General features: G+C 62.3%; 1 protein-coding gene across 3 annotated transcripts; it reads right to left on the reverse strand.

Annotated features, from left to right (window-relative positions):
* Positions 1 to 2,640: 2,640 nt before the first annotated feature.
* On the reverse strand, positions 2,641 to 14,028 carry UBE2J2 (ubiquitin conjugating enzyme E2 J2). 3 transcript variants are annotated; one of them, XM_059943169.1, is made up of 8 exons: positions 13,846 to 14,028; positions 12,937 to 13,026; positions 10,023 to 10,153; positions 7,343 to 7,383; positions 4,509 to 4,611; positions 4,291 to 4,429; positions 3,894 to 3,974; positions 2,641 to 3,294 (listed from the first exon to the last, which is right to left on the reverse strand). In XM_059943169.1, exons 3-8 carry the CDS (start codon positions 10,151 to 10,153, stop codon positions 3,010 to 3,012), a joined length of 780 nt encoding a protein of 259 aa, XP_059799152.1. In that variant the 5' UTR covers positions 12,937 to 13,026; positions 13,846 to 14,028; the 3' UTR covers positions 2,641 to 3,009. The 3 variants fall into 3 exon arrangements, with proteins under 3 accessions (XP_059799152.1, XP_059799085.1, XP_059799236.1); XM_059943102.1 differs by lacking the exon at positions 12,937 to 13,026 and having other exon boundaries at positions 13,846 to 14,027; XM_059943253.1 differs by lacking the exons at positions 12,937 to 13,026; positions 13,846 to 14,028 and adding an exon at positions 11,954 to 12,890.
* Positions 14,029 to 16,981: the final 2,953 nt, after the last annotated feature.

Below are 16,981 nucleotides of genomic sequence, written 5' to 3' on the forward strand. Positions count from 1 at the left end.
GGGCGGGATGCACTCCATCACAGCCCCTCTGCCGCTTCCTATGACCCCTCTCCTCACCACCTCTCCCGGACCCTGATCCCTCTGGCCCCGCTCCCGGGAAGGGCAGGGTCTGGAAGCAGGACAGCCGACCCACCGGGCTCCCAGCCTGTCCCAGCCTAGGTGACCTGGGGTGAGCGGGGCCAGCAGGGGAGACTGGTTGACCTCGGAGGAAAGGTGTGGCACATGGCTGCCCCAGAGCCCTTCTGCCCCCTCCTCTTCTTGGGGCACAGGGCCCACCCTTACTGAGGGGCTGCCCTCACCCAGCCAGGCCCCTTGGGCTCTGCAGTCCCCAGGCCTGTCCCCCCAGTGGCTGTGCGCAGCCAGATGAGCCAGCCGAGGAGAGCAAGTGACAGTGGGCAGGTCCCCAGGGGGAGCTGGGGCCCTTCCTCACCTCTGGGCTGCAGGCAGCAAGATGGAGGAAGGTGGCATGGCTCACTACCCTGGGGGGCAGCACAGGAGACACTCCAGACCCTCCCCCACTGGCAGACGTCCAGCAGGAACAACAGGGAAGGAGACCCCGGCCCCAGGCCACATCTACAGTTGGCAGCTACAGGCAGAGCTGCCCCAGAGACAAGCTGGGTGGGATGACGTGAGGAGCGTCTGCCCGAGGACACCCAGCCCCTCCCTCCTGGATCAGGTGGAGGTGGTCACCTCCCAGGACAGCAGCGGCCGGCCCCGGTGACTCCTGAACTCAATGTGGGGGATCGAGTGTCCGGCTGGTAAGCCCGGGTCTCGAGGAGGTCATGCTGCAGAAGCCCCCTCTGCGCCATCCCCGCTGGGACCTTCCACGTGACCTGCGGCCAACAGCCGGCCAAGGGGCTGCCAGACGGACCCCTCCTCTCCCAGGCTGGGCACCTGTGTCCTGCTGGCCTGGGCCATGTGGACACGGCAGCCGCGCCAGGCTCCGGCACCAGCCCGTGGGCCCTGTGGGTCCTCTGGGCCCTGTGGGTCCTGTGGGTCCTGTGGGCCCTGTGGGTCCTGTGGGTCCCGTGGGTCCTCCTGTGGGCCCCGTGGGTCCTGTGGGTCCCGTGGGTCCCGTGGGTCCCGTGGGTCCCAGCTCCCCCAGTGAGGCCGGACCAAAGGGAGCCTGCTCGAGGCATCCACGCCTCCCAGCCACAGCCACCTACTGCCCGCGGGGAGGCTCAGGTCAGCTGCGCGCGACCCGACCATGGACACAGCGCCTCCACAGGGGAGGACGGGACCTCGGAGCCCCGGCACAGCCCTCAGCAGGCCGCCTGCCCACCGCCCGGGGGGAGCCGCACCAGCCCCTCAGACCGAGACCTCCGAGCTGTGTCTGCCAGGTGACACCCCAAACCCGGGCCTGGGAGAAACTTCTGAGGGAGAGACACAGGCCCGACAGGACAAGGTCATCTTTTATTTGGGGGTCACATCAGACAGCAAGCCGCCACGGGCGCCAGTGGGAGCCTCTGTACAGCACAGATCTGCTCCCACCGCTGACTGGTTTTTAAAAGTTGAGATTTCACACACAGAAAAGAAAAAACACGTGTCAAGTAATTTCTAATTCCCAAACGTTCCGCCTCCGAAGAACCTCAGGAAACGCGGCACGTCTGGAAGGGGCACCAACCTCCACAGACGCACCCTCGGGCCGGCAGTGGACGGAGGGAGGTCTGGCAAAGCCGCACCCATCGGGGCCCGGGCCCAGCAGCACAGCACCACCCCGCCACCGGGGTCCACCGTGGGTCGCGGGACACCCAGCTGCCCACAGGCTACCCAGTACTGGGCAGAGAGGGACCTGTGGTATACAGACCCCAAGAGCACAAAATTTAGGAACAAAGACAAAATGAAAGACTCTTTTTCACAAGAGCGGTTGAATACACACAAGCGGTAAATCAAAGAGCAATTTTAAATAAGTTGATCAAAGAACAAAGAACGTCAAAGATGCACCAACACCGGGCTGCACGCGGCTTCCCTGCCGGCCTCTGGAGTGAGGTCACAGGGTGTCGTGCGGTGGCGCCTGGACACGGCGCCTTCCAAACACTGTGCAGGGACGTCATTAGCAGAGACAAGAACAGGGAAACGTCGGCGATTCAGGAGGCGCAGGCCCCAGGTCTGAGACGGCGCCCACCGGCGCTGCCCCTGAACCCGGGTGTCCTTCCCGGGCGGCCAGCCTCTAAGAACCGGCCACGGATCCGCTGTGAAAGAGAACGTGTGAGCCTGTCTCCAGGGCAAACCAAAGAGCTGGACCACGTGTGTGGGAAGCCCCACGTGCGCAGAGCCTGCCCGGCGGGTGGGACCCCGGCGCCCGCTGGGAGGTCTCCTCCTTCCATTAGCGCAGCCAGTGGGAGCCCGCAGGAAGCCATGGGGGTGAGAAAGCCGGCAGCGCGACCGCGCAGGACGCACAGCTCAGCCCCGGTGACAGCCTGTGGTCAGAAAGGAAGCAGATTCTCAACTTCAGCAAAACAGAGCACACCTGCTTTTTCCCAGGAGGAACCTGCTTCGTTCTAAGTGAACACAAATGCCGAAGCCCAATCCCCTGACCCACCCATGGCCGTCCCCGGCCAGCGGGCCCCGGGCCACCCTGCCGGGCCCCCGGCACTGCCTGCCGACTCAGAGCTCCACACTAAGAACGCACACAGAGTGTTGGATAGGCATCGAGTTTTATATTTTTAAGTGACCAAATCTAATAAAATGAAAAACAGGTTACTAAAATAGGTCCAAAAGACAATACAGGAGATAAGCTATAAAACCAAAGCGTGAGGCCCTCTCGTGGACATGCAGCCTCACAGCCCCCGACGGACGCCAGGGCAGAATGGGGGCTGGGAGTCTCGCGTCTCCTCCAAATCCAACTACACACTTTGGTTTTTGTTTTCTTTTTGAAGGTTTTTAAAAAGCTAACCCCAGGAGTCAGGCAGGCCCGCCCAGTGCTCGGCGGCACGTCCAGCCAGCCCACGTCGAGCTCGGGCCCAGCGTCCCTTGTTTCCGACCACCTCTGCTGGTCGTGGCGGCGGCTCACTCCTGTGCTATGCTTCTCAGCACGTACTTGACCGTGTAGGCGAAGGCCGCAAACCCAACTATAACAAACAAGTTCGCCAGGGCACCGCCCAGGAGTCCGTGGTGCCGGTTGGCCTGCTGGAGCCCCGCGAGGTGCGGCCCAGCCCCCGGCGCGTGCCCGTTGAGGAGCGGAAGCCCGTGCTGGCCGTGGTGCGTCTCCCCGTCTGGAACCACGTCTGGTAAGGGGAGAGCCTGGGGTCTGCTACTGAGTTCGTCTTGTGCTCTCTGTTTCTGCTTAATTTCCTAAGACAAAAACAGCAAGAAACAAGGGTTGGTTGAAACAAGCCAGCTCCTTCAGGGCCAGGGAGGGGACTGCGGTCTACCACAGAGACCCTGCAGGGTCGGCGGGCAATGGCTGCACACGTTTCGTCCTGACAACTGCCCTCGGAGGCAGTGCCACCGCTAATCCTGTTTAACAGACGTGGAGGCCACGTGACTTGCCCAAACCGCCAAGCCTACGCCTCACGAGCTAGGACTGAGCCGGGTCTGAGCTACCCTGAGCCACCAGGGCCCCGACCTCCGTGCGGCTCAGCCTCCGGTTCACGGCCAGGTTCTCTGCTCCGGCACCACGACCAGCAAGCATCCCTGCCCCTCACCCCCGGCCCGCCCAGGACCTCGCCAGGCCCAGCGGCCTTCCCCTGACCTCTCCCCGTCTCCGACCCACCATCCAGCCCCCCGGCCCCGGAGGAGAGGGTCAGGTCTTTGCACCTAAACACGTCGCCCCCACTCCCGGTCTGCAACACAGGGACACACAGGAGCACACGTTCTCTGTGGAAAGTATCGAATCCAAGTGTCCCTGACGCGGGGAAAGCAAAACTAATGGCCAACTTTCACTTTCTTACCTCCACGACTTCCGGAAACAATTCACAAAACACTTTGTCTTTTAAATTAAACACTAAGCTTTGTGCAGCCAGTTGTCTTTTCTAGGAAGAAAAAAGGAGAAATATCAGCCCGAAGGCTAATTTCAGTTCTTCCACATTCTAACAAGAGACGGACTGACAGGCGAGGGCTGCGGTCTTCACGCTGTGGAAAGGACTCCACAAGCGTGCTCCTCGTGACAAGCTGACGTGCGGTCTCCTAAGGCTGTTACCTTCCTGCGGCATCCGCTGATGATGCCAGACCTGACCCCTGCTTGACACGGGAGAGACATGAAAGCCCGGTAACGAGGAGTCGCCGTCCCGACTGCGTGCAGCAGCTGTGGAGACCGACCGCACTGCCCCCCTCCCGCCCCCCGCTCACTGTGAAGTCCGACGTCTCAATGCTGCCCAGGGTGGGGCCCTTCTCCACCATGAAGCTCAGCAGCCCCGTCAGGATGGTGGAGACGGACCAGGCCGGGTTCCACGTGTCTGGGTGGAAATCCGTGATGGAGAGACACAGCCTGAAGAAAGGGACCCAGTCAACAGGGTGCACACCCCTCAGCACCCCAGTCCCACTTCAGAAGCACCTGGACGCCTTACCTCGTGTTGCACTTAAATCTTCCATTAGGAGTTATCATATAAATACTAGGAGGTTTAAAAGGAAATTCTCTGGGAAAAATTAGTTTTCCATGATAATAGCCACCTGTATCAGAACAGAGAAGGAGCCTCGTCATCGTTCAGAGCGCGACAGGCCCGCACCCTCACCGCCCTCGGGGTCCCGGCCCGGCACGCCCCCGCCCCGCTAGGTCTCCCCACCCCCTACCCACCAGCCGACCATCCCTGGAACTCACACACCTCACTGGGGCTCACGCCCACCAACCTGGGGGGGCCCTTACCCCCCATGCCGACTACACGCCCCTCCTCCACCCTCGCACGCCCCCTCCCCGAGAGCAGAGCATCAGGACAGAGCCTGCACAGTCTGCTCGCTGGCCCATGTCCACCCCGCGAGTGGCAGCTCTTCCGGTCCCCTCACTCCTGCACCACCTGCCTCTCCTCCCCCAGACCACACCCAGCAGCAGGCAAACGCGCCGTCATTTCTCCCCCTTAAGAACAAGTAAACAACGAAACTCTGCCCCCCGCTCCCCTCCAAGCCCTGCCAGATGCTCCCTCTCCTTTATGTAAAATTCCTGGCCTTGAAGTCACGACATGCCCGCGGGGCCACGTGACCCCATCTCAGGCCTCACTACCATTCCTCAAGGCCCCACCCGAGCCTGGCTCCTTCCGGTGTCCCCACCCCACCCCCGTCACTGTCACTCCTGCTCCGTCACTGTCACTCCTGCTCCGTCACTGTCACTCCTGCTCCGGAACGCGCCGCGCCCCGGCCACACCATCCCGTCCACACGACACCGCGAGTCTCAGAAGCAGGCACGGTGACTCCCCTGGTTTTATGATTTTAAAAAACTATTTTAGCTATTCTAGGTCCTTCGCCTTCCCGTGTAAGTTTTAGAACCAGTTTTTGAATAAGCCTGTACTCACCTACAAAAACCTCTTGTCAGGGTTTTAATGGGACGCTGTAAAACCTCTAGACACAGATCAACACTCGTGGACTACCGGGAAGCCCGCCTGAACTGCGAAACTAGTGTCGCAGTTTCAGCACCGGCAGAGCCCAGCGCAAGGACCGGGTCAGCGGGCAACCGACACCGAGCCAGACTGACGTGGACACGGGAGGGAAGGGTCAGAACATCCAGAAGTCAGAGGAGCAAATGAGGAGGGAGCCAGAGTCCACACAGGCCCAGACCCTGAGGCCTGAGAGCCAGCCGACAGATGCAGCAATTCTGAGGGTCCCTCCGAGACCCTGATGGGAACAGGGTCGGCAGAGGATGGCACTGCAGCCAGCAGAGCCCTGAGCTGAGGAGGGGACAGGCACCAGGAGAGGACACAACAGCAGGTGCTGAGGGGAAAAGGGGAGCAGGGCAGTGGGGGGGGGGGGGGGGCGCAGCGGAGGAGGGGGAGAGCAGCAGAAAAAGCTTTGGTCTCCGAAGGAAACCTTGACAAGGAGGATGACGATTTTCCCAGCCTGACAACCGGGAACAGCAGGGACACAGAGGAGAACAGATGGGGCAAATGAAAGCAAGAGTGACAGGGCTGGGTCTGGAAAAGGAGAGCCTTTCATCCAGGTCAGAGGGGCTGGGTGGACGGGGGTCTCCTGCAGCCCCAGCACCACACCGCTCGCTCGGGGCTGCCCTCTCCTCTCCCTGCCACCTCTACCCTGCCCAGGTGTCAGCCTCACTTACGCCACCAACAGTGCTGGCTGGTCCTGGGGGCGGTGTGTGTGTGGGGCTCTCGTCACACAATTAGTAAGCAAGTGTTCACTACTGTATGGGAAACACTAAAACCACAAAGAATAAGAAAACTTTAAAACCAGGCATAATCCTACTTGCGAGAGAACACTGCTCATTCTCGGTACCTATCCAAGTTCGCTAAAAACGTATTGTGCGTCTCTTAAGTGTTTTAACACGAGCTGTGCAAGCTGTTCTGCAGCCTGTCTTCCGCCCTTTCTCCTGGAACCCCACGCAAGGCCATCGCCGAGCCCGTTACCCTGTGGTCATGACACGCCCACCCTATAGATACGCTTCTGCACACTGTTTCCCTAGGGCAGGTCATCCCCCAACAGGGATTCCTGGGCCACAAGAGTCCCACGAGGCTAGTGACTTGTCTGCCCAACTGCCCACAACACTCCTGGGCACCCAGAGCACCCACGCCCCCTCCCCAGCAGCACGGGTCCTCCAGTGGAGTCAAACGCACAAGCCCACAGTAGGAAGACACAAGGGCGCTGCTCCGGCCACCCAACATCAGGAGCCAGGGACTAGAGTGCCCACCTGGCCACGGCTCTGCCCCAGGCTCCACCACCCGGAGGCTGGCGCCAGGCTCCCCTCGGGCCCCTGGAGACTCACTGACAGGCAGCTCCGAGGTCTGTCTGCAAACACCAGAGGATGCTGGGTGGCATCACCTGACCACGGCAGGCCCTGCGGCCCCTACACCTCAGGGCCCTACCCGCACAGGGGGCCGCCCCTCAGCTCACAGGACTCAGCACAGAGTGAGCGCTCAGGAAATGCCCTTTCTTTCCTTCAACAATACACATGTTGGTCTTACTTTTTCCCCGTCTGTTCTCCCAGCTCTGATCCCATTGACGTCAGAGGCTGAGTAAATTCGATACTCACAGCAGCCCCTGAAGACGGAGGCGCAGGGGCAAAACCAAACTGAGCAAACCCCTCTAGGACTTGCAGGAAACCAGAAGGGGCTCCACATGCGTGCAGTCTACCTCACGCACATCCAAACCAGAAACAGTGTTATTTACAAATAGAAAGTGTTTCTCAGGCAATGGCAGTTCTGAACACAGACACTTGTTCCTCTAACTCGGGGCAAAGACTTACCTTCGTAGGGAGTCATCTCAGGGCCTCGGACCACATAGTGCCTGAGGGAGGGAAGAAAATGAGTTGGCTTTGGGGACGGCAAATTCTCCAAAATCTGAGTCACTCCAAGGCCAAGGTTTTTAGCACCCACCCGAAACTAGACATTCATAGACGTTCAGTAGGTGAACTGAAGGGTGAACCCAACCAGCTACCCAGCTCCCCAGTTTCTCCAGCTGCTGGCGTGTTAGCCACTCTGTAACGGGATCAGAGAGGCTGCATCTCCCAAGTTTTCCACAGAGTACTTTTGTATCCACAACACAATATGCAAAAAGCTAATCCTCTCTAACCGTTAGCGTCAACTGACGATTTAAAAATTAACTTCAGGGCTTCCCTGGTGGCGCAGTGGTTGAGAGTCTGCCTGCCAATGCAGGGGACATGGGTTCGAGCCCCGGTCTGGGAGGATCCCACATGCCGCGGAGCAGCTAGGCCCGTGAGCCACAACTACTGAGCCTGTGCATCTGGAGCCTGTGCTCCGCAGCAAGAGGGGCCACGATAGTGAGAGGCCCGCGCACCGCGATGAAGAGTGGCCCCTGCTTGCCGCAACTAGAGAAAGCCCTCGCACAGGAACGAAGACCCAACGCAGCCAAAAATACATAAATTAAAAAAATAAAAAAACTAACTTCACAATTTATTCTTGAGACGCACCTGAAATCTGGTATTTTTCAGCATGCCCAAATATCACGCAGTAGCTAACCCGGGAACAGCTGGAGACACGCAGAGGCTGGGTCCCCGGCCCTGACGTCCTGGAAGAACCAGACTCGACCTCAGAGCAGCTGCCCTCGAGCAGGAGGGACAGGGACAGCCCGTGATTGTCTCCAAAGTCCTCACACGCAGGGAGCCTCAGACCAGGAGCACCAGCCCCATGGCCTCTGCTCTCCATGCAGATACACGAGGCCTCGTTTCTACGTCAAGAAGCGTTTGAGCTTATGAATTTTTTTTTTTTTTTTGGCCGCACCTCTCGGCTAGTGGGATCTTAGTTCCCCGATGAAGGACTGAATCCGGGCCCTCGGCAGTGAGAGCGCAGAGTCCTAACCACTGGACCACCAGGGAAGTCCCTGAGCTAATGAATCTTCAAAAAAGACAGAAAAGCACAAAGAAGAAAGTAGACCTAACGAAAAATACCACACCAGACACACTGTGCACAGGTCAGTAACCACCCCTTCAGGCACTGCTTCCCACCAGGACACTGCGACAACCCCTACCGTCTGCTGCCTGATAACGTCTGACTCAAAAAATACTGTCGTCCTATGTCAGCAGACCAAGAACACACCGAGGAACGTGGCCTTAATTTGTTACTGCTCCCAATTCCTGTGCCCAATCTGAGGACACCGGGAAGGGCCTGGGGCAGCAGAGCAAGGAAGGCTTGGAGGACAGGCCTCTTCCAAAAAAGCGCGCTCTTCTCCCAGCTGAAGCGACAGACATGCTCAGCTGAGCAGAGGGGCCCACGCAGCAGGCCTGACGCTGCCGTCCTCAGCCAGCATCTGGGAACTGGATTCCAAGGGGTTCTCATCACCCCAAAGCATCTCAACTACTTGTGCAAAAAACGTGGTTAATGCTGAAGGGAAGCCTGCTGTCCTGCTGGGAGTCTGGAATACCGGTGGGCACCAGGCAGAGGTGCCCGTGCCCCACGCCACTGAAATCCCTGGTGCTCAGTCCCGAAAGGGCTTCCCTGGCGGCTGCACCTCACACGGCTTGTCACAGCTGGCCGCAGCGGAGGGGAAGCTTGCGTCTGGTCTCCAGTGGACTCTGCCCTGCGCCTCTTCCTTTGCAGCGGGTCCTCCTAGCGAATGATGGCGCGTAGGACCCGACGCACGGGCAGCAGGGGCCCACACAATGAGGATGTTCCCCTCGACTGCCATGGAACCCATCTGTCCCCCTGCCAACCACGTCCTGGGGGCCACGCTTGGTTTTTGTCGCCTGGGGGCAGGGAGAGCTCTGCTGCGACGCTGATGCCTCCCCCTGGGACCCTCCACCCCACCTGCCAGCGCTGGCCCTTCTCTGCAAGCCAAGGGAGGAATGTAGACCCAGGATCCTCGAACACCTGTCCAACTTGGAAAATACTTTTTAACTCAGATCTCTTTTCTCTGGATTTTAAAAAAATTTCTAAGTATTTGTTAAGAACAAAACATAACAAGGAGAAAACGCTCCTTAATATTTCAGCCCTACACTTTGTCTCTCACAAACTCACCAGCAAACCTGGTAGGGGCACTACAACACGGCGAGAGTCACTATGAAACGCATATTCACAAGACACAGGGCTGGAGCATGAGGACCCGTCCCCCCGGCACCAACTCGCCAAAGACAGGGCAGCTCACAGCACCAAGAAGCCAAGAGCAGAGAAGCAGAGTCTAAACGTGTAGCTTCTCCAACAGCCGTGAGGCCTGCAGGCCCCAAAGCCTCCCCCAGCAACGACCTCCTCTCTGGCCCCGGCGGGCAGGGGTCAAGGACAGCCCACCACATCCCCGTCTGCTGCCCACCGTGGAGACAACCGGACAGCGTCTACAGGCCTCACAGTCAACTCACACCCGCCAAGGGCGCAGGAGGCCCTTCCCTGCGCCGAGATGGCCCATCCGGCCCACGCAGCCCAGCCAGAGAAGCCGGGTGACAGGCGGTGTGGGCGAAGGAGGACGCAGAGCCTTACCACTCAAGGATGTTGGAAGGGAGGGGCTCGGCACAGATGTAAGGCACGGGGTCCTTCTTAATCCGAAGGTAGTCCTGCTTCAGGCGCTGGGTCGCTGTCGTGGGTGCTCTCTTAGCGCTGTTGCTGCTCATCTGTGGAAGACAAGGGTCCACGATGACGAGGACAGAGGTGTCCCCTGCCGCCCTCCCTACAGGCGGCCTCCGCCACCCAGAGTCGAGGCCCATGGGCCGCGCTGACTTGCCCGCGCCCTCAGACACCCGCGGGCCTTGCGGAGTCCCTTTTCCTGTCTGCCCCGCTAGGATCTTCGCTGACACGACGTCATCAGACGGAAAGGTTAAGAAAAACCCTGCAGCCCCGCTCCTGCTTTCAAAGAAGCTCCACGGGGAGAAAGAGCTCTATCTGCAAGGGTCGCGGGAGGGGGCCCTGACCGCCTGCCATGTGGGCATCTCCCCAGCGCCATGGTGGGTGGTGCCACTCCCCCGCCACGGCCCACCGAAGCCCGTTGTTAAACATTTTGCAGCACACCTACCACGGGTCACAGGTGGGTGGGAGGAACAGAGGAGCAGAGGAAGAGCCTCTTCCTGGGACTGGAGAGAGAGGTGGGGACCCCAGAGAGACTCGGGAAGCGGCAGCCGGACGGGCAGAGATAAGGAAGCGTGCTGCGTCCAGGACACAGCACTGGGGCACCGCGGCAGGTCAACAGCGGCCAATGAGGCCAAGCAGGGATGCGAGGCCAGGCCGTCAAGCGGTGCCCACAAAGACTTTAGGCCCAAACCTTAAGGCAAATCAGATCTTCTGTTAGAAAGGTCAGGCTGGTGGCCCAGCAGAGGATGGATGGGACAGCATGGGACAGACAGGATGGCACAGGACAGCACTGAAGGCTGGGGACGGGGAGGGAGGGAGCAGCCATCATTCAAGGCAAGAGACCTGGCCTGCTCAGGGGACCCTGGGACACCTCAGCTCTGCTCCAGAGGCGGGAGGGCGGGATGAGGATGCGGAAGACAGGGCTCCCCACTCTCACGGGCACCAGAACGGCTCCAGCTCAATCCACTTAACGTACTAGAATTTCTCACAACGTGAGGTGGAAAGGCAGAAAGGTTCTACCGCTAAAAATAAAGCGTGAAAGCCACTGGTGTAAAACACGGTGGAGACAGAGGACACACCAGGGTGTGCAGCTCAGAATGGAAAGGAGTGTCCAGGCTAGAGGGGAGGCCAACTGGATGGGGCAGTGAGGGAGGAGTCACTTTGCCCGTGTTCCCAACCTGTCCCGCCGCAGCACCGGACGACAGTGGCCAGGGTCTCCACCTGGAGCCACTCCCCGCACCGGGCCGGCCCCTCCTCACCTCAGCCAGGGGCCTCTGCACGCTTCTTCCCTCCCATCAGTCTCTGCCCGCGTCGCCTCATCAGAGGCCACGGACTCCTGCCCGGTGGGATCCTCCGCAGAGCTCCCTCTCCACCAGACGACCAGGGCTCGCTGTCTCACTCTGCACCCCCGGGGCACCGGCAGTGGTCCCACCGCACGCATCACAGCGCAGCCCTGCTTCCTGCTCTGGGGCCCCTAACCCTCGGATCCCCATTCGCCCCCACTCTCCCCAGCCCCACCACACCCCCCGACGCAGGGTCCGCTGCGCTCTGCCCGTCAGAGACCGCGAGACTTCCGCCCAGCCTCCCGGCGCGCAGTCTCCCTCCATTTCAGTCCATCCCGTTCGCTGAAGTCGGGTGACCCTTCTCCCCGCACAGCTCTGATCGCAACCCTTCAGGACGCACCCAGAACTGAGCAAATAAACGTCAACACCTCCAGCACCTGCCAAGTCCTCTCAGGAGCAGCCCCAGACCGCCCGCTAGTCCCCGACCCCCAGGGCCCCTGACACGGCCTGAGCCAACCCCTTCCTCATCCCAACCACATGGCCACTTCCCGCTCCAGCCTCTACCGGCAGACGACTCGCCGAGGCCCTGGTCAAGTGCCTCCACGTCACCCAGCTCCACTCCGCACAGGTGACCGCCAGGCCCCAGCACACACCACTGGCCGGTGTGCCCCCTGCAGGTGGCTAGACCAGCTTGGGGGGAGCGCTCCCCCCGCAGCCCCGCCCCAAAGGCCGGAGAAGCCAAGGGGACCAGGGCGATGTGTAGTGACAAACACAGCGACAGTCCAAAAGCAGGGCCACCGCCCAGGACTCGTTTCCTTTAACTGCTCGCCGCAAAGTTAACTCTGCCGACGCAAAGCAGCTCCCCGGGTAATTCAGACACAGCCGCGCGGGACTCAGTCAAGCGGCCAGCTGGGTGCTTCACGGAGGATCGTGCACGGCCACAGAAAATAAACAAAACAGATCCTGCCGGGCTGGGCGCAAATGCACTTTTCTCTCGCTTTTGCTTCCAAAGCCGACTTGCAATCCAGCTACCGGGTCCCTCAAAGGAAAGGGCTCCCTCTGCGCAGCGCCCTCAGGCTCCTCTGGGTGACGTGAGCTGGCCTCTCCCAATCTGCCCGTGCGCTCAGACCAGGAAGCGCTCCTTGAGGTCCCTTCGGGCCAAGTCCCCACGGAGAGAGCACGTAAGGCGTGTTACACTGAAGGAAACAGGGCGCAGACGTCCAAAAACAGAACAGAACAAGAAACGGCCCGAGCACAAAACTGCAGGGCAGAGAAGCTGAAGACGGGCAGCCTGAGCCAACGTCTTGGGCACGGGTCCCTCCGGGACCGCGGGGAGACAGACGCGCCGCCCGTCCCTTTCTCCCGCTCGGCGGCGGAGTGCTCCGGTGACGGTGCGGCACGAGACCTTGGCCTGACCCGCCAGAGAGCACGTGACACACCCGTGCCCGGGACTCGCATGGAAGTCTCTCCCTTCACCAGCAGGATTGCTTCACAGGCTGGACGGAGGCCCGGGGCTGATGGGGGCCGCCCCGCCGCCACTCCCGCACCTGCCAGAGATCGGCGCGGCCAAAGTGTGCAGATAACTGAGCGCCAGTTCCAGGTGCCGAGATCCAACGGTGCCTGCAGACATGCGGGACCTTTCAATCAAGCGAGACCCTTAAGTTCCTCTCCGCGGAAACGAGCCTACACCGAGGGCCCCTCACCTCCAAAGAACACAGCCCCGACCACCGCCCTCACTAGCTTCGCTCGCCGCCCCCTCCACCGGCTGGGGCCTGACCTCTCTGTTTCATGCCTGGGCCCGCGTGCGGTCGGGAATGCATGGGAATTAAACACGAACCAACTAAGTCGTGCTAACTGGAAAAGGGGCGAGACGCTTACACCTGGCCAGGCGGGAGAGCGGGCGTGCACAGGTGAGGAGCCGGCCCAGGGCCCACTCCGGCCGCCCGGCGTGGAGCTTCCCACTCTGACAGCCCGGATTTTCTCTCAGTTACCACCCCAAAGGCATCAACCAGGCACGCTCACTGCTGGGGGGACGTAAGAGGCGGTCTGGGGTCCTAACTGCTCGGGGATGAAGCGACGGCGGGCTGGACGGCAGTCACCCCATCCCAACACGGATTGCCAGGACAGTTTACGAACCAAGCTCTACGCCGGCCCGTCCTGACGGCGGCCGCAAGTGTGCCACTAACGGGAGGCCTTTCCGTGGGACGCCAACCGTGTAACCACCCGAATCCCCAAGCTGGCCGGAGGGAGGACAAGCCGCCCCGGAGCCCCGGGCGCCCCGCCGTAACCGAAATCGGGTTCCGCGCACGGAAGCTCCAGGCCGGGCCCCACGAGCGCGGACGGGGCGGGGATGGGCCGTGCGGAGGCCCCGCGCCCCCCCGCCCGCCGCTCGGGCCGGCTCCGGCGGGGCGGACGCGCGGCCGAGGCCCCGGCACAGGCCCGCGGCGCGTACTCACCTCTCCCCGTCGCCGCACGTGGGCCGCCGCCGCGCTCAGGCTCGCCGTGCTCGAGGCCAGAGCAGGGAGCGGGAAAGTGGGGCCCGCGCCGCAGAGTTGCACCGCGCCAGGACCGAGCCCACCCCGACTGCCGCCGCTGCCGCCGCTGCCGCCGCCGCCTCTGCTTCCAAGATGGCCGCTCGAAGGGGCGGGGCCATCCCCGCTTCCGGTTCCGGGGCGCGGTTAGTTTTTTTTGGGGGGGGGGGGCGACCGCTCTAGGCGGCCGGGCGGATGTCGCCTGCGTCTCGCTGCCGCCACCCTCCCCAGGAAGCGGAAACAGTCGGCGCATGGGCAGTGGCTTGCAGCCCCGCGGGGCGGGGCTCGAGCCATTCTGCAAGTCTGGTCGGCCAGCGAGGGCCCTCCGGTTGATCCTTCGGCCGCAATCCTGTCCGGCTGGCGGCCCCGGGGAGAGTCAGCGGCCACAGCGGACCGGGGCCCCCCACCCAGCACGTTCCCCTCCTCACGACCCTCGGCCTTACGCGGGAAGACAGGTCCTGTTAGAGGGTGACCCCCGCGGTGCCGGCGTGAGCCCCGCCCGACTTCTCTGGGACGCCGACCCTCCCACCGGCCCCCTTTCAAAGGATCGGCCCAGTGCGGACTGGAGGGCCCAGTTCTTGTGCCCATTTAACAGGAGAGCGCGGGAGGCACTCTGCGTCCCCGGGCCTCAGTGACCGAACCACCCGGGGCCCTGAGAATCGAGTCCTGGGTGTCCTTGTGTGGCCGCGGTGTCGCGTGGGACCCGGAGCCACTCCAGAACCTGTGCCAGGTGGGGTCCGCCGTGGGAAGCCTGCCCAGCCCCTGCCCAGGGGGAGAGCTGTCCTCATAAAAAGCGTTGCAGTGTTTCCCGACCGAATTTTCTACCCAGCCCATGAATAGGGTCATCACGCACCGTGGATGCCGCACTGAGGCTGGCTTTCCGCTCCCACGGTCCCCTCCCTGGCCCTGGGGGAGGGGGAGGCAGAGCAGGGCGGTGGGGCGGCCAGGGAAGGCCCCGGGGAGCAGAGGGTACTGCCGCTGGGACAGCATCGAGACAGCCCTGACCATGGGGCCTGGAGGTGTCGTCTGCACCTCACATCTGCCTTGGGGAACACTGGGGGGCACGTGAGGATGGCACACAGGTGGGTTTCTGGAAAAGGGAGGGCTGGGCAGCTGGGCAGGCCGACACACTACCCTTCCTGGTGAGTGGGGCTGGGGGTGCCCACACAGGCTGTGCCAGTGCCGGCTCGGCTCTGAGGCTGGCGGTGGTCATCAGCCAGGACCCATCCAGAGGGGCCGTCGCTGGGCAGAGCACAGGGCTCCGTGCAGCAGAGCTGCGGTTCAAACCCCGAGTTCTCACCCCTGACCACGACCCTGACTGCGTCTCGGAATAGACCACCGGGCAACGGGGTAACTGACCACGTGGCGATTGACGGTGGGCTCCAAGCACTGACGGGTCTAGCCATGGCCACTGGCAGAGGGCGGGCGGGCGGCCACGCTCACCCCCGAGGCTGGCCCACCCAGGGCACCTCAGGCAGGATCTGAGCGGCCACTGCAGGGCTGGCCCCAGGCCCGGGGCGGAAGCAGGAGTGCCTGTCGTCCCTCGGCCCAGCACCAGGCGAGTCGGCCCGTGGGAAGCCAGCCTGCTACGTCTCTGGCCCCCAGTGTCCCCCGGCGCTGGCCCTCCCTCGTCCTGGGGAGGCTGGCAGTCCCCAGGCCCCACCTCCTGCTGCCACGCTCAGGAAATAGCTCAGCCTGCCCTTCACTCCCCCGCCTTCCCCCCAACCCGGGCTCTGCCATCCCCACACAGGGTGGGCCCAGCTGTTTTTAGCTCACGGAGAGTTCTACAAGGGAGGCCACCATGAGGCACCAGGGTGTTTCAAGCACAGGTGTGGGGCAGACCCACAGCCGGACCCTGAGCCACACACGGGCAGCGTCACACACTCTGCCCACCGCAGCCGGCCGGAGCCCCCTCTGTGGTGGCAGGAGCCCCTGCCTGCCACTGCGGTCAACACCTGGGGGATGGAGAGTTTCTGCAGTTGCACCGAGGAGGCCCCTTACCCTCCGGCGGGCACGGACTCCAGATGGTCCAGCCCCAGGGCGGGGAGGATGCCCCCACCTGCCCACCGCCCCAGGAATCCCGCACACACGTGCAAAGCCCATGGGCTCAGACTTCACGTCTGTTGCACCGGAATCCCCCCAGGGCCACCTCTGAGCTGTCCCTGAGGCCGGGGCTGCCCACAGGCGTGGAAGTGGAGCCCAGGCACCCGCAGTCTGCGGGGCAGCCCCGGCCTGCAAGGGGACGCCTTGGTGCCTCTAGGCCCAGCCTCGGTGAAGGCCACCACTTGAAGGCCCACTGGGGCCGTGCTCAGCAGGCTAGGGCCAGCCGTCCTTCTGGGGAGAGGGCGGGGGACGGGGGCCCTCCACCTGTCCCTTCTCTAATCCTTTCAACGTACAGTCGTCAAGGAGGGGCCACATGGGCCCATGTTGTGCGGGAGCTGGGGACGCCCTGTCCTGCCCCAGCCAGCACCTCCTGCTCCTCCGGGGACTGGAGGGGCCTGGTGAGGCAGGCGAGGGGACGGGCCCAGAAGGGAGGAGGGGGCTGCTGGCCTCGCTGCCACTGGATGCAGTCTCTGTGTCTCTGCCCTCTCAAAGGCAGGCTCTGGGGTGGCCTCCTCAGGAGGAGGAAGGAGGGGCTCTGACACTGGCCCAGTGACATCAATTGGTCTCACCTCTGAGCCTCGAGGAAACTCAGTCCCACTTTGTACTTGAGGAAACGGGCTCAGAGAGGTTGAGTAACTTGGGCAATGTCACACAGCCGATGAGTGACAAAGCTGTGATTCGCACTCACGCCCAGGTGAGTCCAGGGTCAGCTCTTCCCCAAGCGTGACTTCCCTCTTCCAGAGGTCCCCTCTGGCCATCTGCCTCCTTCCAAAGCCACGAGGCTGGTGACCTCACGCCTCCTCAGAGCCAAGGCCCCACCAGAAGGGCCTGGTGGAGGTGGGGGCTTCCTCCCTCATCTCAGCCCAGGTCCTCAGCACCGATTTGGGGTGGGGTGTCAGGAACCCAGAGCCTGTGTGGGGAGGGGCAGAGGGCCTGAGCCGACCCCTCAAGCCTGGGA

This window comes from Balaenoptera ricei, chromosome 1 (assembly GCF_028023285.1).
Source record: "Balaenoptera ricei isolate mBalRic1 chromosome 1, mBalRic1.hap2, whole genome shotgun sequence".
NCBI lineage: Eukaryota > Metazoa > Chordata > Mammalia > Artiodactyla > Balaenopteridae > Balaenoptera > Balaenoptera ricei.